We start from the raw sequence: 17,994 nt of genomic DNA, 5'->3' as shown, positions 1-17,994 counted from the left end.
CAGGCTCATTCCCTTGCCTTCCCTAATGAGATGGGTGTATGAAGTGAATGGAATTAATGGGTGTATTTAGGTTGGTTGTGGGGTTGGGAGGCTTTTCTGCCTACTTAGACCATAAGCTCAGATGTCAAGAATCACTCCATTCCCAAATTTGGCAGAAATCCTTGAGGCCAGATCCAAAGAAAAACTCAGCCAGTGGTCAATGAGGATAAAGATAGAAGGCTCCCTCTCCACTGCCCTTCTGCACACCTGGTTAGGTGCCACCTCATAACCCTTTGACTTTCCTTTCCTGTAGGGCCAATAGAACTGGGGGTCATAGGAAGCCCATTGAGGGTCTTTTCAGCTTCCTGGATAGTGAGATTTGTCCTACATGGCGTTGGTGGGCAGAGAAATTCTTGGCTTACAATTCCACCCCCAACCACTAAGCTGTAGAAGGATAGGGAGCTCCCAAGGAGCTCATGTTTCTCCGACCCCAGGCTGGAGGGTTTGCAATAGGGTAGTTGAGGGTTGGAGAAGGAGAGGAGGAGCTTGTTGCTAAGGCTGGGGCCCATCTGCTCTGCTGTAGGTGGTGAAAATGGTTAGGAGAATTCCGGCTCCACCAGTGTGCAAGCCACTGGAACAGGAATGCTGTCTAGGTTCATAAGAAATAACCCTCCCCCTCACACTTTCACAGAGATGATCTGTCCCCACTACCAGCTATCTTTAGATCAGGTCAGAAGGCTCTTCAGACCTCAAGGCATCTTTCAGACCAGGTAAGAATCATCTAGAATCTCTTACTTGCTTTTACTCCCTGGAACATCCTTCATGAGGTACATAGACTTAACATTCCACAGCCTCTAGTAGAAGTTGTCTCATGCAGGAGATAAGTCAGAGGAAGCTTGGTCCCCCTACCACTCCCCTCTTTGGAGGAAACTGCTCATCGGGCCTCTTGGCAGAGCTCTGAATTGGGCTTTTGGTGGGTCCTGAAAGAAAGGAGCATAGCAAGTTGCCTCAGGGACTGACTTTAGCTGAGAGCCCTGGGCTCTTCTGTTCACTCTTCAGTGATGCTCGCCAGAGTTGACTGTGCTTCTCAGTTGTTGGTTGCTTCTTGGTTTCAAGATTCCATTGTGCTAAATCTAGCCTTTCCCTTTCTTCTCCAGAGACTGCAGAACACCAGTGGTTCTAACCACTAGGGAAGCACATTAGTTCTGTAAGGTGGACTTCCCTCATAGTAAACTCTCCATGCTTGCTTCACTCTTTCCTCTTCCACAATTGCATTCATACAAATGTAACTCCCAGGCAGGCTTCACTGACATGTCTCAGGACCACTGGGATCCATGGAGAGACAGATGGCTGGACACAGAGAAAAACAGCCAGAGGGTGAAGCAGAGAGCAACAGAGACAGAGGAGACAGGGATAGACGAGAGGGTAAGGGGTACTGTGTGGTCAGTAGGCAGCTCTGTGCAGGTCAGCTGGGCCATGGGGGCCCAGGCTCAGTTGACCTCACCCACCTGGGGGAATGGAGAGAGGACTCAGCAGTAACTGGCTTCTTAGCCTAAAAGCTTTTGCTATAAAAGGAGAAAAAAACAAAACAAAACAAAAAACCTCACAAAACGCATTGTTTTGGTTCAAAGGTGTTGGGTCCATGGAGAAAAACATTTCACAAAAATCCATTGGTGTTTTTGTTTTCCACCTTTTCCCATGAATAAATATTATCCATTAAGAGCCTTGAAAAAGGTGCTTAAATACACAGTGTTATATTTTCTTCCTGTTTTGCAAGTGACAACTCGGCCTTTGTGCTGCTCTTGGTCTTGCATTTTCCTCACTGGGTCTCCAGAAACAATTGTTATTTGGTCTGAGGCTCCTACCTCCAGGCCTATCCTGGAAAGCAGCCCATAACCCCACCATCCCATTCCCTGGTCCCCACCCACCTTCCCTCCCTCCAGGCCCAGTGAGATCCAGGATCACAGGGCTCTGTCCACGCTAGCAGCAGTGAACCTCACGCGCCCCTTTGCTGCCTCTTTTTCTTTCCAGGCACAAGTTTCAGTGCTAGGGGTGCAATAGGGCAGGCAGAAAGAGTGGGGAAAGGGGGAGGGAGTGGTCCCAGTGGCCACCCACCAACATGCCAGCCCCCTTCACTCCCCATAACCCCCTCTGACCCTCTGTCCAGTGGCTTTACAAGGCAGAGACCTTGACAACGTTGCTGGCTATGGAGGGAATGTTCGTGTTAGGGCCCGGGCTGGCAGGGGGGGGCCGACTCTCCCCCTCAGGTGTTAGCGCTGGGGGGGTGGGGATGCTGATGATGGCTGTGGTGATCTGGGACATTTTGCAGTTTGGTCTCAGTCCATCGTCTGCTTTCAAATTAAGGCTGGAGCGACTGGGATAGAAAAGAGTGAGTTGGTGATGGCTTCTGCTTGCGAGCCTCCCCAAGATTCCTTGATCCCCTACATTTCTCGCTCAGAGTAACTAGGACAAATTTGTGGTGTCCCTTTACCTCACTCTTTGGTAATCAGCTTATAATTATCCATTCTAATGATCATTCCTAAACTTCCAACAACTACAAAGTCATGTATATTAGGCTTTGGAATTCAGAGTATACCTTCCCAGCCCACCCTAATGGATCTTTTGTGGCATTTGGCTTTTGCTTTCCCTGGATTCCCTGCAACTCAATGGAGGTAGTGGGAGGGAGGGAGAACTCAGCCTGTGCTTCAAAGTCTGCCAGGGATAAACCATGTGCAACACAACTGTGAAAGTTATTTCCTTGAGAAAATGGTCGTTCATTCCGTGCACCAGGCCAGGTAATTTTTTTATTTTTCCTTTCCTGGTGTGTAAGCCCACATTCTGACTAAACCTGCTACAATGTCCTCCAACAGCATAGGAAGGAAGGGTTAGCCTGCAAGGATGAGAAGGAAGGTGCGTGTGTGGGGCAGGTAGAGGGAGCTCATGCATTAGATAAGGGGATGCTAAAGGACTCCCAGAGGAGCTCTGTGGCACAGTACATAAAGCATCTGACTGTGAACCAGAAGGTTGGCAGTTTAAACCCACCAGCTGCTCCGCAGAGGGAAGATGGGGCAATCCATTTCTGTAAAGATTTACTGCCTTGGAAACTCAATGGGGGTTGCTATGAGTCGGAATCGACTAGATGGCAGTGAGTTTGTTTGGTTTTTGGTAAAGGACCCCCAAGGTTCTTCTAACTCTGATATTCCTTAATTCCATGACTGGAATGACTCAAGCCTTTGGAGGTGATGGGGATGGGAGCCACCCACCTGGTAGTGAGGGAGGGCTGCTCACTGCCCTGGATGTGAATCGTGCTGAGCTCTTGCATGCTGCGCAGGCGGGTGGCTGGCAGGTTGGAATTGGGCAGGTGTGTGGTCTTCTTACTACGGCGGGAGCAGCAGGTGGTCGTGAGGCCTGGGTGGCTGGACAGTGAGGGGCTTCTTGTGGATGGGTAGTTCTGCATTGAGCTCTCCATGCAGTTCTGCTCAAACATCTGCTCATCAATAAACTCATGGTTCTGTGGGAGGAAGAAGGAGGAGATGTAGGAAAAGGAGGCATGGAGGAGAGAGCTGAGCCCCCATACTCTGTATGGCTGCCTGCCTATGTGTTCTGGGCCTTGAAGGAAGGGCTCCAAGCTGCCTGGAGCACAGATAAACATTCAGGAGGGGTGAGAGCCCACAGGAATCGAATTAGAAAGGAGGAGAATCATCTTGGCAGCCCTGGCCATCAGACTCAACGATGGGGACTGCATTTGTTAAATCGTGATGCGACTGATACCCCATCCAAAGCTTTGTGCTAAAGGTATGCAGAAGGCATGGAGGGATTTAGTGCCTCATTGGAGCTAGAAGCTAGGACTTTACTGCATGAAGTCTACTGGGGATGATAAAGAGTCACGAATTATGAGTAGAAGGTATGCTAGGTTGTCTTTTCTGGATTTAATGGGTGAGATTTTTATGAATTTTGAGTAAAAGTGAGACATAAGCTTTTAAAGGTCCTGGATTATTCATAGAATTGGGAAAGCATTGCTCTTGATGGCCAATGGGGTCAAACTGTGAGAGATAACATTGCATTTTTTACCCCCTAATTATGGGATATGGATCCTTAATATCCCTGGAGGCACAGGATTCCCAAAATCAAGTGTAAGCATCAGAAAGGAATGCTAACAGGCTCCTGATTGGAGGCCATCAGAATGAAGTATAGTTGAACTGCGGATAACAAAAATAGGACTGGCCAAGGTGACTAAAACCCTAAGGGCATTTATGGCCTGGCCAAGGCTGCCAGAGTGAGGAAAAGTCTGCTGAGAAGTAGCAGGAGAACAGGGTTCAGAGAGAGAAAGATCAGCCCTGACAGCCAATCCCAGGAGTCCCCATGGAGCTGGGGAGGTGGCACAGACAGATTGTGGCACATGGACCCTCACAGGATATCTACATAGGTGCCATCTTCCATTACTCCTCCGAGCCCCTGGGGAGGTCAAAACAAGGCACTGGAAAGGCAGTTGGGTAATTCAACACAGGGAACTAAAGCCTGAGCTGGTGCTGGGTGTTGCAGCAGAGGTAGAGTAAGCCCCGAAGAATCAACAGCACATGCAAGAACTAGACCAGGGAGTAAAAAGAGGAGAATCCACAGACTCAGAAGAATCAGAGAGAAAAACATCAATTGAATTTTTAAAAAGTTATACCTTGATGGTTGAGGTTCGTACAGATAACAGGGGATCATCCACAAGATAGGACAACCCCTACAGGACAACATGCCAACAGAAGATAAAAACACCATTGATTGTACATTCCAGCATTCCCAAGCTCAGTTCTGACATTCACCTTCTCAATCCCTGCATTCCACCCTTTGAGTCCAACACACCATCCCTTACTCCCAGCATTCTGCCTCATTAGTCCCAGCATTCCACCCCTTGGCTCCAACATGAACCTGCTCAAACCCAACATTCCACTCCCAAAATTCTGCCTCTTCTATCCCAACATTCCACCCCTTGAGTCCAACATTCCTCTTCTAAAATCCAGCATTCCATCCCTTTAATCCCAATACCTCCCACCTGCAGCCCAACATTCTTTCCCTCAAATTCAGCATTCCACCCCTCAATGACAGCATTCCATCCCTCAGTTTCAAAATCTCATTTCTTCATTGCCAACATTCCAGCCCCCTCAACCCAAATATTTCTACACCTTTACATTTGCACATTCCACTCAGCACATGCAACTTGGAAAGGGCAGTTGGGTCTGGTCCTATCCCTTTGGCACTGCTCTAAGTCCTTGAAATAAATGATAGATGTGTATGCATGGTTCTTAAAGCTAAGCAATATTGGATAAGTTCTGGAATCTAGGGCCTGCAGAGAACTTTCTGGTTTTGGAAGTCTTCATTGGGTTCAACTGCTACCCACAATGTCCACGTTTGGCTCAGGTTAAGAGTCATTTAACATCTATTCTCCCACATCTGTGAGGTCAAGACACAGAACTCTGGAAGTTAGAAAATTCCTTTCTCAGTGTGCTGAGCCCTGACTATAAGCTCTTGAGGGAGGAAGGTTCTAAAAGGAACAGGGAAGAGTTTCACTTTGTTGCTCTTTGGCTTGTCCTTTCAGACTTCTCCCTCCATGCTATTCCTAGCACTTTTTTTTTTTTGCCAAGGGTCCAGGGTTAGCCCCACTGCCTTTCCTTTCTGTTGGTGAGGCACAAGCATCATTCCACATTCCAGCCATGGCATCCTAAACCATGACCTTATTTAACAATCAGCCTTTCAGGATCTGAACCTCCTGAGAATTGCAGGGTGATTGACAGGAGGTGGTACTAATAAAATCTCTGGCTAGAAAAATAGATGTATTGCCTCCTCCATCTACTTTTTCCTGCTACAAAAGGAATATAGGGATGAAAGGGACTCACAGATTGCATCAACTGAGCCCCGGAGTGGGGGTGGGGGTTGGTGGTTAAAAATGGATGGTCTTTCCTAGTATCCTGTAGCTATCTGGTACAAATTCAGTCCTAGTTGTGAAGGGTGATGCCCATCAGAACTGAGAAACCAATAAGCAGAGCCACTAGCCCTCAGTAACCAGGAGATGAGCCATGGGCACTGGTTTGGGGTATGTGTGGGAAGCTAGGGGTAATGGCCTCCTCTATGCTGTTGCATGACAGAGCTGCCCTTCCCACCTCAATGACCTTGCCCCACTACTTGGGTCACCTTGAGGGTAGCTAGAGAGGCCTCATCACTACTCTGGATGTGGAGGAGACAGACTTCTTTGACTTCTGGAGCTTGGGCCCAGGGTGAGGATATGTGAGTATAAGTTTAGAAAGGGGCTAGGGGCCAGGGATGAGAAGGGAGGTGGCAATGGGCTGGGACTCACAGTGGTTTTTTCCAGGCAGTGCAGCAGGTGATGGTGCTGGCTCTCGATGAGTGAGGTGGTCTTGCCCATGTGCTCCTCCTCCGGGGTGCCCTAGAAAGAAAAGAAGAGCCATTGAGTTCAAGGTGAATGACTCCTCCCTTCTTCAGCTCCTTCATTCCTTCACGGAAGGTGGGAAGGGCACCAGAAAAGTCTGGGTGAACCAAATTTCAGAATCAGCATAGACATACTAGCCCGTGGACTGAGGACCTTGGTCTAAAGCTGAATTAGTAGCAGTGATAGCCCTATGGAAGAGGTATATGGGGAGACTGCTACCTGGTGAAAGTTTGGAAACATATCTTACTCAAGGTTCAAATTGGGGCTTGGGGACAGCAGTGCTGGTGCCCCAAGAAAGGGAAAAAATAAAGCCCACCTTCCTGCCCATCTGCCCCAGCTTGGGCCCTCTAGGCACTTACCATCAGCTCCAGGGCCTCATTGAGGAGCCCGTTACGCTTGCTGTGCAGGTAGGCATTGGAGCTGCCTGTTTTGGCTACACGGATCCTGGCGAGGCGGGCCTTCTGTGGTTAGTAGAGACAACAAGAGTGAGGGAGACCGAGATACAAAAAGACAGTGAGCCGGGCCAAGTCAGTGAGAGTGGGCTGTCCCCATGGGGATAGGCTCCTAGATGTTATCTTATGAAGGGGAAGGGGCTGCTTGGTTATAGACCTTAGACTGGGTCTGAGATGCTGTTTCTCATTTGTGTAACATGGTTATAGGCAGAGTTCCTAGAGGTTTCCACTCATCTCTCCAGCCAGGGTATAATCTTGGCAGAAGAAATACTTCTCACCCAAGTTTTCCTTTCTCCCAAAAGCCTCACGACCTTTATATACTCAGCATCTCACAACGCCTTGTGCTATTCTTATTGGAATATGTCTTATCTCTAAGTAGACTGAGAACTCTTCAAGTGATTGTTGTTATAGCTAACCTGATTCTCCCCCACCCCATCCAGTGCAGGCCCATACACCCAGCTGGTGCCCATATATTAGTTAATTATGAGAAAAGCAAGAAGCAAGTGGTGTGCATACCTGCCCCTCAATACTTAACTCCCTCCTTGCTTTCATTTTTCTCCTCAGCATTTACCACTAAAGTAATATATATGTTCTATTGATTTATCTTGCTGCTGTCTCTCTCCTCCACTAGAACATAAGCTCCTTGAGGGCAGAAGTTTTTGTTTTATTCTGTGATGTATACCTAACGCCTACTACCTAGAGTTATTGTTGTTAATTGTCGTCAAGTTGATTCCTACTCATGGCGACCCCATGTGTGCAGAGCAGAACTGTGTTCCATAGGGCTTTCAAGGCCATGACCTTTTGGAAGCAGGTTGCTAGATCTGCATTTCAAGTGCTTCTGAATGGGTTTGAACTGCAACCTTATCTGTGCCACTCAGGGACTCCTTAGGCCCTCAAATATTTTAAAAAAATTATTAAACGAATTCACAATGGCATGTCTGTCTTTGGGAGTGGATTTATGCATGAATGTGACAATACATATCTATTTTGTCATGCTTGGCTGTGGGAATGAGTGTGGGTGCATGTGACAAGGTGACCCAATGTGTGTGTATGACAGGGATGGATGGAAGACATTTCCATACATCACTTCAGGTTTATCTAGGACAAGTGAATAATACCCCAGCTCCAGAATGGAACACCTTCTGCAGAGAAGCTCTCCTGAGAGGGCTGCTAGGTATCCTGATGCATGACTATCTCCCCTGCTTGCAGAGGCAGTAGGAGAGGCTGGCCACACTGCACATGCTGGCTGCTGTCCCTTTCTCAATGACCATAATCTGGGTAACCATGACAGCAGCACAGCCAAAGAATGAGGGCTCAGAGGAAAAGTCTTTGGGAGAAAAGAGCAAGGACTGGGAAGAGAAGGACTTGCTGGTTTAAAAAATGCAGCTTGGAGTTTGGGCTCTGGAGACCTAGCCACAGCTCCAGGCTCTTACTTGCAGAAGTAGAAGAGCCCACTGGGACTCACAGAACCATCCTGGGGAAAAGGCTTCTGGGGAAGTCCACATGTGACCTCAGCATGGACTCTGAGCAGGAGAAGAGTCCTTGGACAATTGCTGCCGTTTCCATTTCTTGTCACCCTGTCTCCAACATGGGGCAGTGTCTCCTCCAAGTGCCCTACTGAGGTGGTTCATCAGTTAAAATGAAGCCAGGGACTCAGGAACTCAGGGTGTTACCAGAAATACCAGGGACACACTATGTCTCTTATTTCCCAGGAAGTTCACTATTGGCCAGGATTTTCTTGCAGGGAAAATTCTACTCCATTTCCTGCCTGCCAAATATGGAGAAGAGGCCTTGGACCAGACCCTGGGAGACTTGCCCATAAATCCAAGGAAGGATGCTCCTCCAGATGGAGAGAACTGAAAGGGGAACCAGGGAGAGAAAGGAGGCTAATCAGCCCCATCATTCCTCTTCCCTCTGAGCAAAGAACATTCATTCAGGATGCAGGTCAATTCTCCTCCTTGGGAATTCTGCTCCTGCCCTCCACTCAGCTAGATGTTTACATTTGAGCAAGTTGCTCATCGTTGGAAAATGTGGCTCCTTTTGCTCTGGGTGGGCACTGGGTGTTGAGAGCTGCATATAGAAATTCAATTGTATCAAGCTCATTATAGCCTTATATAATTTGATTGCACCACTTACAGCCAGACCTTTTTCGTATCTTGGGTCTGTCTTCATTACTTTCTAGAGATGAAAGATTCTCGTGTTCTACTTTGTGGCACTTCTTTTAATCTTATCTTACCCTGGGCTCTATTAAAGCAACAGATTGTCATATCAAATGCATTAGATCATTTAATCATCTCCCCCACAGGATAAAGAGACTTGCAATGTATTTACAGAGCCATTTCCAGCATAGGCAGTTTGATGGAGCTCTTTGGCTTGGCTTTGAGTGCCAGAGGGGCAGGGACTATGGTATTCACCTCTGGTACCTAGCACAGGGCTTCACACTGAGTAGTTGCTCAAGAAAAGCTTATAATGGCTGAGGAAGGAAGATGATCATACACAGTTGGTTAGAAATCTGTGTTAACAAAGGCATTGTAATGAGCTCAATCTACCACTCATCTGCCAGTTTGTTGTACTGTGGCGACTTGCATGTTGCTATGATGTTGGAAGCTATGCCACTAGCATTTCAAATACCAGTAGAGTCACCCATGGCGCAGAGCTTTCAGTGGAGCTTCCAGACTAAGACAGACTAGAAGAAAGTCCTGGAGATCTACTTCTAAAAACTAGCCAATGGAAACCTCATGGATCACAACAGACCACTGCCCATTTTACTTGCTTTGGACACTTCATCAGGAAGGATCAATTGCCAGAAGAAGTCACCTTCCTCTGTTTGGCAAAGTAGAGGCCCAATGAGGGTGAAGGAGTTCCTTGGTGAGATGAATCAGCACAATAGCTGCAACAATAGACTCGAACATGCTGGCAATTGTGAGGATGATGCTGGCCTAGGTAACCTTTCATTCTGGTGTACACAGGGTCACCATGAGTTGGAATCTTGGAGTCTATAATGGGTTCAATCCTTGTGTGGACTGGTCACCTTCATTCTCTTCCATGACCCTAAGTACAATGTGAAAGTTAAAAGAGAGCTTTGAGATCATCTAGGCGATTTAAAAGACACAAAAATGGAGGACATGAGGGGAAGTGAGTTAGTGAGGGCAAAGTGGTAGACTAGTAAGATTCGAGCTCAGTTCTTCCAGCTTTTCGGCCAATGGTACTTCCATAATATCTTTTTCCTCCTTCTCTGAACTCAACTTTGGTCAGGCAAGTTTTTAAACGAATGAAGCGCAGGAAGTTGCATTTTCAACCCTGATTGTAGAGTTGGAGGAGATCTAGAAGGAGGATCTTATACTCTGGGTACAGTTCCAGGCACAGTCAATGCTCAAGACCATCATTCTACCAGTCTCTGAGAAGTCCTTCACACTTAGCACTTCCTGTCTGTTGGTCGGCAAGTGCCTTTGACAACGAGTATCTATATGTCTTTATCTGGGAAAGGCAACAAAAGGAGAAAGAGGGAGAAATGGAAAGGCCAAAAGAGAACATGAGCAATTCCACTCTCGGTCATTTATCCCAAAGAAATGAAAACTTACTTTCGCACAAAAACCTACACATGAATGCTTGTTGTTGTTGTTATGTGCCGTCAAGTCGGACCCGACTCATAGCGACCCCTCCTTGGGTTTCCAAGGCAGTATCACTACGGAAGTAGATTGCCTCATCTTCCTCCCAAGGAGTGGCTGATGGGTTTGAACTGCCAGCCTCCTGATTAGCAGTCAAGTGCCTTAGGCACTATGCTACCAGAGCTCCTCATGAATGCTTACAGAAGCTTTATTATAAAAACCTCAGACTTGAATTATCCCCAGTATCTTTCAACAGGTGAGTTGTTTAACTGTGGTACATCCATTCCATGGAATTCCTACTCAGCCATAGAAAGGACCCAGCTATTGATACACTCAGCAACTTAGATGAATCTCCAGGAATTATACTAAGTGAAAAAAGCACCAGTCTCCAAAGGTTGCATATGATTCCATTTATATTACATTTTTGAAGTGAAAACATTTCATAAATGGGGAACAGATAAGTGGTTCTAGGGGTTAGAGATGCAGTGGGGGTTGCAGGGTGTGGTTGGTTATAAAAGGGCAATGTGCAGAATCCTTGTTGTGAGAGAGCTGTTCAGTATCTTGACTGTGGTGGTGGATGCGTGAACCTCCATGTATGATAAAATTGTACAGAACTTAACACACACATACAATTGGTGGGTTGTATCAATGTCAATATGATTTTGACATTGATACTATAGTTGTGACACTGTACTATACTTTTACAAAATATTACTATATTCTATTATTACAGGATATTCCATATTCTAGAGTAAACTGGACAAAGTGCAAAATGATCTCTCTATATTATTTTTTATAACCACAAGTGAATCCATAATTAGCTCAATAAAAATTCTCATTTAAAAAAAAGTGTACGGGAATATTATTCAGTCATATGGAGAAATGGAGTTCTGATACATGCTATGGCTTGGATGAACCTTGCAAACTTTATGTTAAGTGAAGTAAGTCAGATACAAAAAGACAAATATTATATGATGCCACTTACATGATAGATGTAGACTAGGCAACTGTATAGAGACTAACGTTTATCAATGGTTACCAGGGGCAGGGGAGGCAGGCACTGAGTTTCTATTTGGGGTAATGAAAAACGTCTATAGATAGTGGTGTTGGTTGAACAACATGGTGAATGTAATTAATGTCACTGAATTGTACACTTAAAAGTGGCATTTTTTTTGCATGTACGTTGCTACACATACACACACACATACAGACCACAGGCAGGCATCGGATCCAGAGGTGGGGACCAAAGCCCTCACTCCAGGATGTTCCCCTCCCCCCACTCCTAGACTATCCTACTGTTGTGACTCCAATTCACTTGGCTCAGAAAACATAGTCTCTGAAGCAAATAACTGTGGAGTCATCCTGTTAATCCCAAGCAAACCAGTCATGATGGAGAGAGGAGGATGACATGATCTTCTTCTTGAGCCTTTCCTTGACACCTAATGCAAGTGGGCTGGAGCTTACCTTTGTAGCTGTTGTATCTCCTGTGTCTGCTCAGGGCTGAGAACTCTCATTAGCTTTCCTGACCTCTACACCCCTTCTCTACTCCCCACCAAGTCCCCTGGACCTGCCTGCCTAGACTTGTGGTGACAGACTTGGTGCTGGAAGCAGGCAGTGTCCTTTTCTTCCTCTCACAGGAAGTCCAAGGTGAATGAGACAGAACTGAACAACCTTGAGGACAGACAGCATGGGAGCAAGGTGAAAAGATTGTAAATATTTACTCTGATTTCAAAGGGAGAGAGAAGAGGGAGGGGGAAGAAGGTGAGGAGGGAGGCAGGAGAGAGGGCGACTCATCTTCGGCAGCTAGAGGAAGGAATAAAGCCAAAGCTTATACCCTCTGGATTTTAGCACACAGGATGAGCTTTATAAAATCCCAAGGGAAATGTCCACTGTTACATTCTTTGCAGGGGCAGAAAGACAGCAGATGAGGTGCCCTGGGAAGTAGGTAAGGGTATGGAGAGGAAGGTAGCTGGAGAAGCTCCCTAGAATGCAGCTTGAGTAGAGCTGTCAGCCGGTATAAGCACAGCCCTGGGCTAGTGTGTGAGGCTGTGGACTCCTTTAAACCTCACCTGCTCAGCCCAAGACCTGGAAGTCAGCCCAGGTTCTAGGGGTGGGGTTGCTATTGGATCCCTGGGTTTTCAGAGCCTTAGGCTCCTTGGTTTGAAGAGAAGATCTCAGTTTGTCCCTGCCCCTTTATTTAGGACTGTATAATGAATTTAGATATTGTTCAAATTTGCCAGCTGACTGGAAGAGAGAAAGAGATAAGACTTCTATTTCTGGATGGTTGGCAGTGGATGGGGGTGGGAAAACTTTGACCTTGGAATGAAGAGATAGGAAATAGGTGCTGGAAGGGATGGAGAGGACAGCCTGGAGCCACAAAAGGAAGCTTAAGGAAAGTTGGTGACATTACAGACTCAGGTAAAAAAAACCAAAAAAAACCAAACTCACTGCCATCGAGTCAGATCTTACTCATAGCGACCCCTCCTTGAGTTTCTGAGGCAGTATCACTATGGAAGTAGATTGCCCAACCTTCCTTCTGAGGAGTGGCTGGTGGGTTTGAACTGCTAGCCTTCTGGTTAGCAGTCAAATGCCTTAGGCACTATGCCACCAGAAAGAGAAGTAAAAATATATCTCAGCACAGGCAGAGGGCCACAGAGGAGGTGATGACAAAGGCATGCAAAATGGGATATGCTGGAATTAACTGGAATTCTCTGCTTCTACATTTTTGAGCTAGCTTCTATGCTCAGTCAGCAAACACAGACCTGTTCTGAAATTCTGGATTCCTGTGACACATCAAAGAAGCCCTGCTACTTGGGAGTTATCACTGTACATGGAAGGTCAGTGGCATGGACTCAGTGGCAGGGAAATAAACCAGTTGCCATGCATCATGCTTGTCACAGAGCAGGTGCTCAGAAAGTGTTTGTGGAATGAATGAATGAAAGAATAAAATAAGGAGTCAAAATCCCAGGCCTCCCGAAGCCAATATTTCAAGGACATCCCTACCTGTCCATTGTGCTCAAAAAAGGTGCTTACCATGCCCCATGGAGATTGGGATGGAGGGTCCCCACACATGAGATTCTGCTGTCAGGGTACCATATTTCAGTCTAGCCCTTCCCAACTGGAACCCTAGTAAAAGTCACTACCTAAAAATCTTCACTGATCCCTGAGTGGCATAAATAGCTTGTTGCGGGCGACCAACCAAAAGGGTGGTGTTTTGAATCCACCCAGAGGCATCACAGAAGAAAGGGCTGGCAATCTTCTTCTGTAAAGATATCAGCTAAGAAAACCCTATGGAGCAGTTTTACTCTACAACACATGAGGTTGCCAAGGGTTGGAATTGGTTGATGGTAATGGGCTTAAGGAAAGTTGGTGACATTACAGACTCAGGTAAAAAAAACAAAAAAAACCCCCCAAGCCAGAAGCCTTAAAAATGCAGGGTAAATCAAAGCTTGTGGAACGGTGAGAAGGTTGAAAACTAGTCAGGAAAGGAGACTTCTTTCTAAGCACCAAAACCTTCAGACATTTTTCCTCATTTTGTAGGCAAAATATATTTCACTCTTCCCTGCCTTTGTAAGCAGTGTAGACTGGACATAATCGAATACTTTCGTCAGGATTGATGGTTGATCAGACAGGTGATGCAGTGCCTCAGGCATCTGACTGCTAACCAAAAGGTTGGCAGTTCAAACCCACTAGCTGCTCTGTGGAAGGAAGATGGGGCAATCTACTTCTGTCAGTTGCAGCTCTGTGCCCTAACCCATTGATACCCTGCAGTTACTCAAGCCTGTTGTGCTGTTTGCCCCCAAACTCAGTGGCCTTAGAATGTTCTCTTTTCATAGTATTCATTTTTATTTTCAGCAAATTTATTTTTATCACTCTTGTTTGTATAGGCTATTGTAGGATATTAAAAAGAGATTATGTTCCCCAGCTCTTGGCTAGGAGAAGGAGTGCAGGAGGATGCTGATTGGTGGTGGCTGAGAGAGTGGAAAGGGAGCCAGGAGACAAGGAAATTGCCACAGAATATCCAAAAGGGAGACAATCAGCCTGTGGATAATTGAGGGGGTTGTAGCATTTTGTAACTGCCTGGGGCTAGAATGCAGGACACTGGTTTGTAGGAAGCGGCATGAAGCTGCTTTATTTTCCAAAGCCGGAGGCTGTCTGGGCAGTGACTCCCTTGGCCACTTGACTTCTACCAGGCATAAAAGGTGCAGGTCCGGGCCCCTCTATGGTGCTGTCCCTCTGACCCTTGTAATGCTCCATTCCTGTGTCTGAGTCTTACCTTTTGTGCCCTGCGTTTGTCAGCTCTCTGATTCTGGTGGTAAATCCGGCTGAAGTTGGAAACAATCACAGGGACTGGCAGGGCAATGACCAGGACGCCACTCAGGGAGCAGATGGAGCCAAAGATCTTCCCTGCAATTGTCTTAGGCACCATGTCTCCATATCTGAGAGAGAGACAGAATTATCAGGATGTGAGGAAGAGAGGGGCCATCTGTGAAACAAGTCAAGGTTCCCTGCCAACCACTTACCTGTTGACTCATTCATTCATTTGTTCCTTAAAAAATTATTTAGAGTGCCTACTATGTGCCAGGTATTGTGATACCACCTGGACGTGCACAAAAAGGACAAGGTCCTTATGTTCATGGAATGAACATCCTACCAAAAGGACACCATAAACAAGTAAATGAATACCTGAAAGAATTGTGGCTTGTAGTTATTTCTATGAACAGACAGGTGGTGTAGTGCCTAAGGCATTTGACTGCTAACCAAAAGGTTGGTAGTTCAAACCCACTACTTGATCTGTAGAAGGAAGATGGGGCAATCTACTTCTGTAACGATTTACCACCTTGGAAACCCAATGGGGGTTGCTATGAGTTGGAATTGACTCCATGGCAGTGGGTTTAGGTTTTTGGGTGCCTAATGGGGTGCATATGGTCAGGAAAGACCTCTCTGAGGAGGCAGCATTTAAGTTGAGACCTTAAGGTAAAGGACCCAACCATGCAAAACACCAGGGGAAGAGTATTCCAGGAAGAGAGAATACCAAGTATGGAGGGCCTGAGGTAGGAAGGAGTTTGGCTTGTTCTAGGAACTGTCAAAGGACCTGGGTAGCTGCAGCACAGTGAGGGTGGGGAAGAGTTATAAAGAAGAGGTTGAGGAAGTAGGCAGGGGTCAGGTCATGAACGGTCTAGCAGGTCAGGGTAAAAAGAATGGATTTTATCCCAAGTGCAACGAAGAACCGCAGATAAGTTTTAAGCAGAAGAACATCATGCTCTCATTTATGATAAAAATAATAAATAACAAACTCAGCTTCTATTCATGTGGAGACTTACAATTTACAAGGTACTTTTACCTGTTTATCTCAGATAGGCTCCATGAACCTTGTGAGCTTTGTATTCTTCTCCCCATTGTACAGACGCAGGACTGAGGCTCAGAGACATTGTGTGGACTGCCCACTCTTGCCTAGCAGGGTACAGCTGGGATGAAAACCCATTCCTTGGTTTGATCTTTTAAAACTTACTCATTTTTAAGTATTTTATATATTTATAATCTAGATTTGTTTATACTTAACATTATTTTTAGAATTTTATTTTTATCTTTGTTCACTAACCACATGGTCTCTAAGGGGGACCGTGAGCTCCCACTCAGCCCCTCCGGTGCTGAAGCCGCTTTGGGACAGTGCCCGCTGCTCTCCAGAGCTTGGAGAAACTCTTGAGCACTTCACACCCTGCAGCTGCCCCCTGGGACCATGTTGGCCTGGGTCCCGCTTAGCCCCGGGCAGGCAGGCCAGAGCCTCTCCTCCAATCAATAAAACACTCTCCACAGCGGTTAAGTGTTTAGCCTCCTCTTTATTGAGATAATTTAAAGGCCTTATTAAGCAAAGAGCTGTGATGACTCCTTTGGCCAAAGCCAGAAACACATCTCCTCCGCCTCTGTGCTGTCTGGGTGTCTGGAACAGAAACAGGCTCAGGATGAGTAGGGATTGTTGCTGCTGAGAAAGCGAGGCTCCAAGTCACTTGTCCTGAGGGAACTCAGGTGTCTTTGTGCTCCAGGAGGGTGGAAGAAGGAGTGAGGTGTTCCCGAAGTATGAGATTGTGAGCTCCTAAACCTCTAAATGGCTTTGTGGAGGATATCCCAATGGTGCACATAGATTTGGAGAATGAATGATCTCATTTAAGCTTCTCAACACCCTGTGAAGCAGTCTCCTGTTTTGAGAACTTCCTCCTTTTCTTCTTTCTCCTTCAGTGGCTCAGGCAGTCTCAGACATGCCACTACATCAAGGCTTGTGATGGCTCTTTCTGGGAGCTTTGTGACAAGGTTTGCCTTCTCTGTCCTGTCCATGCTCAGGAAAGGTCTCAGTGTGTCATTCTGGAGCCAGACGGCCTCGGTTCCAGACACCCAACTCTACCACACAATAACTGATTTTGGGAGGATGTTGCTTAGCTTTTTTGGGTTTCAGCTTCTAATTGTTATAAAATGAAGTTACAAGAGTAACTATATTCTAATCCTATTGTGAAAAAAAAGGAGAAATGAATATGTGGTAGTTCAGTTTGTGTGTCAATTTGGCTGGGCCTGGTTGAGTGGCTGGGCAGCTGGTGGTAGTTATTCCCCATGATGAGACTGGCAATCAACTCCATGGTGAGATCTACTACAAGCAGCTGAGTAGCTGCGTTTGAGATGCAGACTGCTTCCTGTATATAAGGAGAAGCCTTGGGAATGGTCTCTAGCCTATGGAACATTTGGACCCTGCATGTAGTCATGTCATTGCTCAGCAGCCTGCTATGCTCTGCTGATCTTGGGACTTACAATGGACTTAAGTTAATGGTCTGCCATGTGGTTTGGTAACATTGGGACTGTGTCTTTTTACTTGTCAGCCTTGGGGCTTCTGAGCCTCAGCAGCCAGCAGCTGTCTCAGTGAAGAAATGCCTCTAGCTCCAGTGGGCCGGGAGCAGGAGGCAGAGTGGACCCCAAGGTTGAGCCCCTAGAGCCTGGCACTTTGAACTTGGACTTAAAGCCTCCAAATTGTAAGAATAAACTGTTTGTTAAGGCCATCCCATTCATGGTATATTCTTGTCAGAGTGGTACTAGGTAACCAGAAAAGTATATAAAAGACTTACACAGCTTTATAAGGAGCTCTGGTAGCATAGTGCCTAAGGCACTTGACTGCTAACCAGAGGGCTGGCAGTTCAAACCCACCAGCCACTCCTCAGAAGGAAGATGGGGCAATCTACTTCCATAGTGATACTTGCATAGAAATACCACCTGGAAACCCAAGGAGGGGTCGCCGTGAGTTGGAATCGACTTGACGGCAGTGAGTTTGTTGTTTTTTAGGGTCCTTGTTCCTTTTTACCTTCTATTCCTAGGTTCTTTGGTGATCACATGGCTTATATCTTCCCCATCTCTGCTTGCTTGCTGCTTACATAACCTCTATATTTCAAAAGATATTGATTCAAGACACCCTACATTAATACTGTCTCATTAACATAACAAAGAAAATCTATGCCCAAATGAGATTATAAACACAGGTGTA

The 17,994-nt window shown here is 46.3% G+C and overlaps 1 protein-coding gene across 1 annotated transcript in view; it reads right to left on the bottom strand.

The window, feature by feature from the left end:
• Positions 1-2,151: 2,151 nt before the first annotated feature.
• KCND3 (potassium voltage-gated channel subfamily D member 3) overlaps positions 2,152-17,994 on the bottom strand; it is a 324,044-nt gene continuing 308,201 nt past the window's right edge. Inside the window, exons 2-7 of the mRNA XM_007949202.2 lie at positions 14,749-14,911; positions 6,772-6,873; positions 6,320-6,409; positions 4,652-4,708; positions 3,243-3,490; positions 2,152-2,353 (exon numbers count right to left, since the gene is read on the bottom strand). Coding sequence (XP_007947393.1) covers positions 2,152-2,353; positions 3,243-3,490; positions 4,652-4,708; positions 6,320-6,409; positions 6,772-6,873; positions 14,749-14,911 — 862 coding nt within the window. The remainder of the gene's footprint in view (positions 2,354-3,242; positions 3,491-4,651; positions 4,709-6,319; positions 6,410-6,771; positions 6,874-14,748; positions 14,912-17,994) is intronic.

Source organism: Orycteropus afer, unplaced genomic scaffold, assembly GCF_000298275.1.
Source record: "Orycteropus afer afer isolate SDZICR_OR568_19922 unplaced genomic scaffold, OryAfe1.0 scaffold00010, whole genome shotgun sequence".
Taxonomy (NCBI): Eukaryota; Metazoa; Chordata; class Mammalia; order Tubulidentata; family Orycteropodidae; genus Orycteropus; species Orycteropus afer.
The sequence above is the reverse complement of the archived record's forward strand: the minus strand, read 5'-3'. Positions and strand labels throughout refer to the sequence as shown.